General features: G+C 42.0%; 1 protein-coding gene across 1 annotated transcript in view; it reads right to left on the bottom strand.

Annotated features, from left to right (window-relative positions):
* The window catches only part of CPNE5 (copine 5), a 129,562-nt gene that overhangs the window by 95,900 nt on the left and 22,588 nt on the right, over nt 1-11,074 (bottom strand). The window contains exon 2 of the mRNA XM_081866438.1: nt 941-981. Within this exon, the coding sequence (XP_081722564.1) occupies nt 941-981 (41 nt within the window). The remainder of the gene's footprint in view (nt 1-940; nt 982-11,074) is intronic.

Below are 11,074 nucleotides of genomic sequence, written 5' to 3'. Positions count from 1 at the left end.
TATGTGGACAGGTGGAAGTTGATTTCTGTAGAACCAGCCCAAAGTTCTACCCATCTGAAAGGGTGGACCATCTCTCCCCTCAACCATTTTTCACTCTCTGGCTCATGGATTTGCTTGTTTTTTTAGAGGCCCATCAGAAAGCAGCCTCAACATTCTATTATGGCAAATGCAAACACAAAGGCCAGTCTCTCATGGTTTAGGAACTATGGAAATCAAAACAAGATCTTAAGGGTGTCTGTTTAAATTAGCCAATAATGATACCTTCATTAATGCATTTGGCTCCCTTTCAAATACTCCCCATTAGCAAAAGCACGGTGGAGATGTAGAGAAGATTAATGAGGTTTTAATGAAGAGCCGCTGCCAAGGCACCGGTAAACTGGCTGGCAGCAAAGGCTGCTGCCCCACCAAGATTTGATCAGGATCTGTTGCTTGTCCTCCTTCATCTGCGTGTGCTGCTAAGGATGCTGTCTATGTTCCCAAAGGGACATCTCAAAGAAAATGGCATTTTGCAAGTGGAGCCACCAACCAAAGTGGAGGGCTCCTCTTTAAGGTTCTAGCCAGCCAGCCATGTTGCCAACCAGGAGTCAATGAATCCAAAACACTACCTGGCAACTTCAACTTCAACTGATGTCAATGGAGGAACTAAATTTATGTCTCAGAGGTTAAAATGAATGGGATTTAAACTGCTTAATCTTGTTCAGCATGCTCAAAGAGTGTGGTCTTTTATTCATTCATTTAAAGCATTTTTAACTTCTTTTTTTAAAAAAAGAAATCTCTAAGCACAGGGAGGGAGGAATCTAAGCAGTGTTAAACTCCAAGAATCCATGCATTTGAAATGTAATGCATGGATTCTACAAGAACCTCTGTGAGCTAATCACAGAAGCCCTGTAGCCAAACTATATTTTACAAGGCAGTGAACCTATATAGAAAATGTACATACATGGGTCAGATTTGGAGAAAGTATCCTTATCCAGAAGATTTCTGAAATGAGAGAGAGAGAGAGAGAGGAAGAATTACACAATTTCCAGTACAGAGCAAAACTAATAATAATAATAATAATAATAATAATAATAATAATAATAAACCAATTCAATTTAGCCCAAACAACAGAAGCCTTTCTACCTAGAATAGCCTAGTGGCCAGCCTGGGTGGGAGACACCTATCTGACAATACTGTCAAGGAAGATGCTCTGTTACACAGTGGTGTAACTTAGCTCAGCACACATTGCTGAGGGTGCCTGGCTGTAGTTCCTAGCAGAAGGCAACTATATTCTATATCTATCTATCTATCTATCTATCTATCTATCTATCTATCTATCTATCTCTATCTATCTGTCTATCTATCTATCTATCATCTATCTATCATCATCTATCATCTATCTATATTATTATTTATTAATTTTCTTTTTCTCATAACAAATATCCAATATCAATAACATTCATTTTCCAGTTTCCCCCCCTCCTTGTTGACTTCCCTCAGCTTCCATTTCTGGTTTGTTACATAAAATGTTACGTTCTGCTGTGTATATAATAATGTTTTATCAACTTGTATAATCTTCTTGTTCTTTGTAATTAAAGTTGTGAATATTTATTTAAATCCTGCCAATGAGTCCATTTTTTTGTGTTGTTTCTGTAAATATGTTGTAAAAGTCACCGTTGTCCTTTTCACGCAATTTGTCCGTAACTCTGCATAATTCATTAGTTTTTCTTGCCATTGTTCTTTAAAAGTAATTTGTCCAGTCTTCCAATTTTGCACTATTAGAATTCTTGCTGCTGTTGTAGCATACATGTTTTCCTTTTGGAATATCTTTTCCTAGAATACCTAACAAAAAAGCTTCTGGTTTTTTAACAGACGTTACTTTAAACATTTTTTTTTCAATTCATTATAAATCATTTCCCAAAATTTCTTAATAATCTTACAATCCCACCACATATGATAAAATGTACCTTCCCCTTCTTTGCATCTCCAACAATTCTTTTGTTCTGTTTTATACATTTTTGCCAATTTATTTGGTGTGACATACCACCTATACAGGGACGCGGGTGGCGCTGTGGGTTAAACCACAGAGCCTAGGACTTGCCGATCAAAAGATCGGCGGTTCGAAGCCCTGCGACGGGGTGAGCTCCCGTTGCTCAGTCCCTGCTCCTGCCAACCTAGCAGTTCAAAACACGTCAAAGTGCGAGTAGATAAATAGGTACTACTCCGGCAAGAAGGTAAACGGTGTTTCTGTGTGCTGCTCTGGTTCGCCAGAAGCGGCTCAGTCATGCTGGCCACATGACCCAGAAGCTGTACGCCGGCTCCCTCGGCCAATAAAGCGAGATGAGCGCTGCAACCCCAGAGTCGGTCACGACTGGATCTAATGGTCAGGGGTCCCTTTACCTTTACCTTTACCTTTACCACCTATACATCATCTTCATATAATTCTCTTTCAGCAATATACAGTCTGTAAATTTCAAAATCACTTTCCAAAGCCTTATCCAATCTTCAAATTGTATATTATGACCTATGTTCTCTGCCCACTTAATCATTACCGATTTAACTTCTTTGTCTTTAGTTTCCCATTCCAAATGTATATTATAGGCCTTCTTCAATAGTTTGGAATTATCGTCTATAATATCCCTTTGGAATTTGGAAGCTGTGTAAGTAAATCCTCTCTTATTGTCCTCTTTAAAGATTTTGTTTAGTTGCCTGTGATGCAACCAACTCTGAAGATATTCCTTTATCTCATCATAGTCTTTAAGTTTTAGTTTTCCTTCTTGCTCAGTTAATAGATCTCTGTATGTTGGCCATATTCCTTTCTTTGTTGACGCTTTGGATGATAATGCTTCAACTATATTCTAAATCAACAGCACCCAAGTGTGTGTTTCCTTTCCACAGAACTCAACCTTTCCAATGCAGGCAGTGGCCCATATTATCTCTTGGTATAAAGATGATGATCTACATCAGGGTAGTCAATGTAGCACCTTCTAGATATGGTAGACCCCAACTCCCATCATCTTTGACTACTGGTAGAGCTGGTTGCGATTGATGAGAGAGATCGTCCACAATAGTTGGAGGGCTCCACATTGGTTATCCCTGAGCTATGTACATGGCAAGTTATGTCCGTGCAAATATGAAAGAATGGAACTGGAGGGGCTTCAGCAAACCTCAAAATATACATAACTAGTCATTCAAGACATCTAACAAACAAACAAACAAACAAACAAACAAACCCAATGGTTTGCTATCGTTATTCAAAATGGTGTCCAATGGTATCCACACACAGACAAAAACCCGCTCCTTGATCACAGAAAACTGAGTTACAATATCTTAATAAGTGTCCAAATGCACGGTAAACAATAATGTTCCAATATACAATAGTAGAACAGAAGTCTTCTACTTGACATTTCTCAGGAATTCTAATAAACTCAAAAACCAGTGCAGTTTTGAAAGGTTCAGTCCACCATCATGATTCAAGATGGTATCCAACTACATCCAAGCTTAGATGAAAACCATCTCCTTGATCTCATTGTGAAAAATGGCATGTCAAACTGACAAACAGCTTCAAAACGACTCTCTTGTAGTAGCAACCAAGTCCGTAGGCACATTCAATTAAGAGTTTCTTGCTCGGCTAAGTTGTTCCCAACTTTATGGAGATCTAAGCCCCATTCGTGAAGAATGCATCTGGTCTTGATGCGGGAAGGGACACACACACAAGCCCGTCTCGACATTCCTGAACATTCCAGATCCACTTCCCACATCCAGCACAAATATATGATAGGGACATGCTAAGCACATTCAGGTAAATCTGCTTAGAATCCTCCCAGCAGTTGGGAATCTTGTGTTATCAGGGTTCCTGATCAAAGGGCAAATTCTAAGCACGTTTACTCAAATGCACTTTAGAATCCCCCTTCATGCCATCATATTGCATGTAGAAATGTCTGAAGTGGAGCCAGCACACACAGGAGAATTGGAGTGAGGCTCCATGTGTGCCCCCTCTCCCTCCCCACTTTAAGCCTACACGTATTCACCTTGAATCCAAAGAAAGGTTTCACAAAACCATTTATTCTGAATGTAGACAGAATGGTGATTTATTCTTAATGTAGACTAGAATGTTGGCATGCAAACACCTTGTCCTCCAAGGTATTGATTTATTTATATCAATTATCTTTCCCATTGAAGAGCAGCCACCTCCTGCATCCTGAGATATTATGGAGATTTTAGGACTTTTTCTAAAGATATTAGAGGAAATGAATGGTTGATAGCACAAAGGAACTAAATAAGGGCTCATATATTGGAATCACCTGGAAAGTGTTTGTTCTGCATTATTGAGTCCATTCTTAAATTGCCTCCATCTGGGAATGTTATGGCATGAAGACAATGCAAACAACAATTTTATGTTCTGCTGACTTCATTTTGTAAATAAAGTAGTGAGAGCTGGACCATAAAGAAGGCTGATTGCCGAAGAATTGATGCTTTTGAATTATGGTGCTGGAGGAGTCTCTTGAAAGTCCCATGGACTGCAAGAAGATCAAACCTATCCATTCTTAAGGAAATCAGCCCTGAGCACTCACTGGAGCACTTGTGAAGCTGAAGCTCCAATACTTGACCACCTCGTGAGAAGAGAAGACTCCCTGGAAAAGACCCTGATGTTGGGAAAGATTGAGGACACAAGGAGAAGGGGACGACAGAGGATGAGATGGTTGGACAGTGTTCTCGAAGCTACGAACATGAGTTTGACCAAACTGCGGGAGGCAGTGGAAGACAGGAGTGCCTGGCATGCTCTGGTCCATGGGGTCACGAAGAGTCGGACATGACTAAATGACTAAACAACAACATAGTGTTTTCTCTTTATGAGCAATAATGATGTATCACAGAATAATTCTGTACTGAAACTATTACTGCCCTACACAGACTGCACTTGCCATGCTGACTTATGTGCAACTGAAGTTGGTGCTGGCTGAGTGGTCTTCTGTGTAGATGATGTATGCAATTTGGACCATACTGAATACATCATCGCTACATGTAAATAATGCCCTATCTACAAATGGACTCTTGTAATATGAACAGAGGGGAGGGAAAAAAGGCTGCAAAAATAATTTAAGAAATTTAAATTAAATTTAGATGAAACATTTGTTCCATGCCAGGTGGTGGGTTACACTTAGACATCTTTGTGTGTTCTGTGAATAGGAAAGTTTGTGATACATTTTACTATAACAGGAATTTGTCTCAGGGTTTCTGATACCAGCACCCAATGTGTGTGAAAGTTTATAGCTTCAGTTCCTTCAAGATCCCTTCCCTCCCTTTGCCCATTTGATTAATCCACAGTCCTCAAGATGACAAGATTCTGGGAGCTGTCCACCACTTGTGGTGCTGAATGCAGTCAGAAAATTCTGCACTTAAGATCACAGAACTGTAGGGTTGGAAGAGACTACAAGGACCATCTAGCCCAATGCCCTGCGATGTAGTACTCTTTTTGCCCAATGTGGGACTCGAACCCACGACTAAGCATCTCCTGCTCTACCAGCTGAGCTATCTCAGATAAGCTGCTACCATAAAAGTTAGTGGGATCTTTTGCTGATTTGGGTGAACTTTGGATTGGGCCCTAATGGCAGAGAGTGTCTGCAATGAATAGCAGAGATAATGAAGGATTAGAAAGGGCTTAATAGCATTCCAGTTTCAGAGCCAGAACTTCTCTGAATGTTTCTTTCAATAGCTTATCTTCAAAGCACGCAAGAGCACCAATTAAATGTAAGGAGATATGCAGACTGAGTGCAGAGGGAGCTTGCTTTAACTCACTGGCATACTCATTCCAGGAAACGATATTTCATTGCTTTAGAGACAGGCTCAACTTCAGGGATTGCAGCAGGTCAGGCTGTTGCATCTGGGCAATGAAGAAAGTTGCTTTGAGTCAGCACAACCATGTGGTTCAGTAACAAGGGAGATATAAAGAAGCAATAGTATTGTTTTCTCTCAATTACTGTCAGTGAGCAGGTAAGGTGTGTTGGTGGGATTGCAGAGGGCACTGAATACCAGTCCCTGACTACAGTAAAACATGGAGAACCGAAAGCTGCAGGACAGGAAGTTACAGAGAGTACTAATTACTGAGTGATTCATCCACTGTAATTCTTTCTAAACACTCGGAAGATTTAGGGGCATCTTGAGAAGAATAATCTATCCCCTTGTCTTAGGAAGTGACAACCAGTGATTAAGAAAGCAGAAAAACTCTACTTGGCCTGTTAACACCCATGGATAATGAAATCAGAGGGGCAGAGAAATTCTGGGGAAGCTGTCAGTTATTGTTGTAATTCCTTGGGCTGCAGGAGCGTAAAAGGAGGGTGGGACTGGAGGTCACAACTGCACTAGCCTTTTTTTGTTTTTGTTTTTGGTGTGACACTTTCCTGGCACTTTTTGACGTCCGATGCAGACAGCTGGTCCTACCTTGCACACTTTGTACACTTGTCCTCTCACAAAAATATGGATGTGAAGTACGTAAATCTCCAAAGATGGAATATGCAGTCTCAAGTAACGCCCTGCCAGACTTGTTTCCACGCATGGGCTCTGGTTTGCAGCAACTGGTGTTGAAGCACATAGTACTTTAGAAGTGATTTATAAATAAGAAAAGTAGAGTCTTCTTTTTGACAAGACTGAAAAATGTGGAATCCATGAGCCTCTAGCTGTAATGCTGCAGGAATTCTTTGGTTGAGTAGGATGTCCTGCCCTGCAGTGACAAGCTGCAATTGCTTGACAACGATGTGCAGAGATGGTAGAATTTGTGTGGGTGGCCACTGCAAATTACCTGAATGACCCGTTAAGCGTGAGAAGCATACAGAGGAAAAGAAAACCCCTCTTGTCCCAAATGAGACAGAATAACATGTGGGGAATTGGCTGCCTTACACGTAGCTCACCCTGAAGAAGAACAAGAAGTGAAGAAGAACTGAAAACAGAACAGTGTGAGAGCAAGAGAAGGAACTGAAAAGAGAAGGAAACCAAAAGACCAGAAATTAGAAATATAATAATTCCAATCAAATGGGGACCATTTGTCCTTCAGATAGTAGTGCTGGCCTTTTGATGATACCTAAAATACCACTCTCCTCTCAGCATTGGTTTCCTCAGGGAGTTCTTGATACATCACCCTCTTCCCTCCCTCCATAGCGTCTCTCATTCCTGCAATAATAAACAGCCCATTGGGAAAGAACAAAACCTCCTCCAGTCTCTCCATTCATTGAGCAGCTATGACTTTCTGCTGGAGGACAGGGCTTGGATAACGATCCCGCCCCCAGCTCCCCCACAAAATAAAATAATACTCTATTGGCAGGGTAAGTCATACAAGGGCTGCCAAAAAATAAAAAAGATTCATTGCACATGAACTAAGCAGATTGCAGCTGCATCACACTTCAAGGATGGGAAGGGAAGCTAGTTCAGAGCTGGTGAAGAAAAGCAGGAAGAGGAAGCAAGGAGAGTATGAGACAGGTCCACGGGGAGGCAGCAGAAAGGGTCAGACAATGAAGCTTCCAGTCCCAAAGGGAAGACTTAAAATGTCTATTGAAGGCTCTCAGTCCTGTCTACCCAGCTATTTTGTGTTATACATCAGTAAAGACAATAATAGCATGTTGAAGGTCTGAGTATTCAGTCCTCAAAGCCTTAGTGGAACTCCCTGGTTCACTGGCCCCACACTCACAGAAGTGTATATTAAAACAACAACAAAGACAGGCACCCCCTGGTCAACATTAGGCACTTTATAAATAATTCTTTTGAGAGAACAGGAGACCTGTGAAGAGTGGGTGGAGCTAGAGATGCAAAAGGCCATGAGTGTGGGTGTATTGGGATCTAAGAGTGGAGAGATAAGGGGGCAAGGGCCTTGAGGGTTTTGAAGGGGGTGGCGAGAAATAAAGGGAAACTAAACACCTCTATTTTCTAAAGCATCAGGCCCAAATCAGGAAACCAAATTAAGAACCAACTAGATTATGCAGGTGGCGCTGTGGGTTAAACCACAGAGCCTAGGGCTTGCCGATCACAAGGTTGGCGGTTCAAATCCCCGCAACGGGGTGAGCTCCCATTGTTCGGTCCCAGCTCCTGCCAACCTAACAGTTCGAAAGCACGTCAAAGTGCAAGTAGATAAATAGGTACCGCTCCGGCGGGAAGGTAAATGGCATTTCTGTGCGTGGTTTGGAAGCTGTATGCCAGCTCCCTCAGCCAGTAAAGTGAGATGAGCGCTGCAAGCCCAGAGTCGTCCGCAACTGGACCTAACGGTCAGGGGTCCCTTTACCTAGATTATCAGAGGAGATTGTGAGGACTAAGAAAGGTTTCAAAGCACTCTGGGAACAGGACTTACAACTGGTGACTTTGAAATCTGCTTCCACAAAGGTCAGAGGGAATTCTCCCCAAGTTGCCTTACATTGCCCTACATTGGCCCATCTAGTCCAGCATCCTGTTCTCACAGTGGCCACCAGAAAAGAAGAGAACAGGTAATCTTTGTTGGGTGGTGGTGGCTACAACTAATGTTCAGAATGCCTTTCTGCCAGGAGTGCATCGTTGGTGAATGTTGTTAATGGGATATGGAAAATGAAAGAGAGTGAAACTGAATGTCAATGTAGTCTCTTCACTGTATCAACAAATAGGAGAAATGAGACACCAATCAAAGTGTCATTTGTGAACAACAGCCCAAGCCACCCACATTTCTCTCCTGGGTGGTTCTAGCACTCTGACAAAAGCTGTATGCAGACAGCTTCTCATATAGACAAACAGAAATGCAAACCAAAGGACGTCAATTTCCTTCGCAGCTAGAGACTATAGATCTGGGTTGCTGAAAAGGCAACAGAGCCTAGTTTTTAGAACTTTATGATTACGGAATTATCTTTCAATCAGCTATTTGTGTATGTAACCCAAAATTACTCATGGGAGAAACAATGAGAAAAAGAAGTTATGAGTTTTGGGGACATCAGCTTTCCAAGGATTTAAAGTCCACAGAAGCACAGCCATCCACAAAGCCTCATTGCTGAAGTCACTGGAGGAAGAAAATTTAGATGGTTAAGGCTAAGGAGCCTGGCAATAATGTACAGTGTAGTGTGACAGAGATGCTAACCTGGCCTCCTAACCTGACAGGTGAGTCACTGCTGCTTACCAGGATTAGACAGTGACTGGAATGGTGCGGTGCAAACACACAAGCAGAAATAGATTGACTGCACTGGTGATTGCCCTCACCACTGCCTCACCACTGCCTCTCTTCTCCCAGAAGCAGCAACTCGTCTGCTGGGAGGTCAGGTAAGAGCCCTTGCCCCACTGCACTGTCCGCTACTGGAGCCTGGATGTCCCCTCTTGACACTACTAGGAAACACCTTTTGTTCACCCAAAACAATCCCAATAGCAAATACAGGCTATGATGCTGCCACATATGTAAGCCAACACATACCCCATGGATTTTGTAGATATCCAACCTTAAATTTATAAATTCATTTAATAAGCACACAGAGAACACAGCTGAGTTATATCTGGGGGCTGGGAAGGCAACATTTCAAAAAGGCACTAGTGCATAACAATTTTCATTCTTTAAACAATAATGTGCAGGTCTGTACTGGATGTTCCCTAATTTCAATATTCAATTTGAAAGAAACACATTTTTGTTAGGGTTTTAGAGGCTCGCGGGTATGTCATTTTTGTGACACTGTTAATGATGTAATTTATCATAATTATTTTAATGTTTCTGTTCATTATGCATTATGCTTTTATATTCCATTAGAACCATAAAATTGTAGACTTGGAAGGGATCCCAGGGATCATCTGGTCCAACCCCTTGCAATGCAGGAATCTCAACTAAGGCATCCATGACAGATGGCCGTCCAACCTCTGCTTAACAAGCTCCAAGGAAGGAGAGTCCACCACCTTCTGAGGGAATCCAGTCCATTGTCACACAGCTCTTACCATCAGAAAGTTATTCCTGAAGTTTATTCAGAATCCATTGGCTCAGGTCCCATCCTCCAGAGCAGGAGAAAACAAGCTTGCGCCATTTCCCATGTGACAGCCCTTTAGATATTTGAAGACGACTCTTCTCAATCTCTTTTCCAGGCTAAACATATCCAACTCCCTCAACCATAAGACTTGGTTTCCAGACCCTTGATCATCTTGGTCACCCTCCTCTACCAACATTCCAGCTTGTCAATATCCTTCTTAAATTGTGGCACCCAGAATTAGACACAGTATTCCAGGTGTGATCTGACCAAGACAGACTAGAGCAGGACTATTACATATAGTCACATTATTATTGTAATGTATGATGGTGGTCTTTGTCCTTGCTTTGCTTCGGCTCTTGTTTGTCTTTTGTAAGTTTTGGCGATTTTAAATTTGGAGGTTTATGTATAATATGTTGGTATGGGAAACTGTCGTGTAACGGGCCAATGGCCGTAATAAAGATCAATATAGTCACATTGTTGATTCATGGCAAACTTGTGGTCAGAAACTGTGAACAGCGATCCTGAATCTTCCAACAAACTAAGCAGCTCTTCAACACATGGAAGAAAACTCAAAACAAGGCGAGGCAAGTCTTTTTTATTATTGGAAAATATCTGAAAGCTATCTGTAAGGAAGTTGCAGCATGTAGGGGAATCTCACCCTGTGTTTGTGAAACAGACTGGGAGCCTGAAGCCAATGTTTTGGCTGGTAAATGCCAGCATCCAAACACTCCTCATACTGGCTACCTAAACGCCAGACAGTGGAAGAATCTTTCTTGTGAATGCCCCTCCCTCTCTGATGCACACTCTCCACATTGCCTCTTTTCTCTCTCCCATGCTCTCTTCTGTATATCTCTACCTTGGAAGTAAGTCACCTGTCTGTCACCATCCTTCTCTCTCTTCCACTGCATCTCCTCCCACTTCTGCCTTTCTGTTCCTGCTTTTCCTCCCAGACAAATACACGTCCTGTTCACAACGATGCCGCAAGAGCAATGCGATGCTATGCTTTCCAGACTCAGTGTGGTGTGGAGTGGCTTGAAATTTGGAGGTGGGTGGTGTTGAGCAAGTTACCAGATGTCACAGATATGTTCTCAGAGTGTGGATGCTTGGCAGACCAGAGGAAACTTAAGGTTTGCAGAACTGTTGTT

The sequence above is a fragment of the Podarcis erhardii genome, assembly GCF_964252035.2.
Source record: "Podarcis erhardii genome assembly, chromosome: 6".
NCBI classification, from domain to species: domain Eukaryota; kingdom Metazoa; phylum Chordata; class Lepidosauria; order Squamata; family Lacertidae; genus Podarcis; species Podarcis erhardii.
The sequence above is the reverse complement of the archived record's forward strand: the minus strand, read 5'-3'. Positions and strand labels throughout refer to the sequence as shown.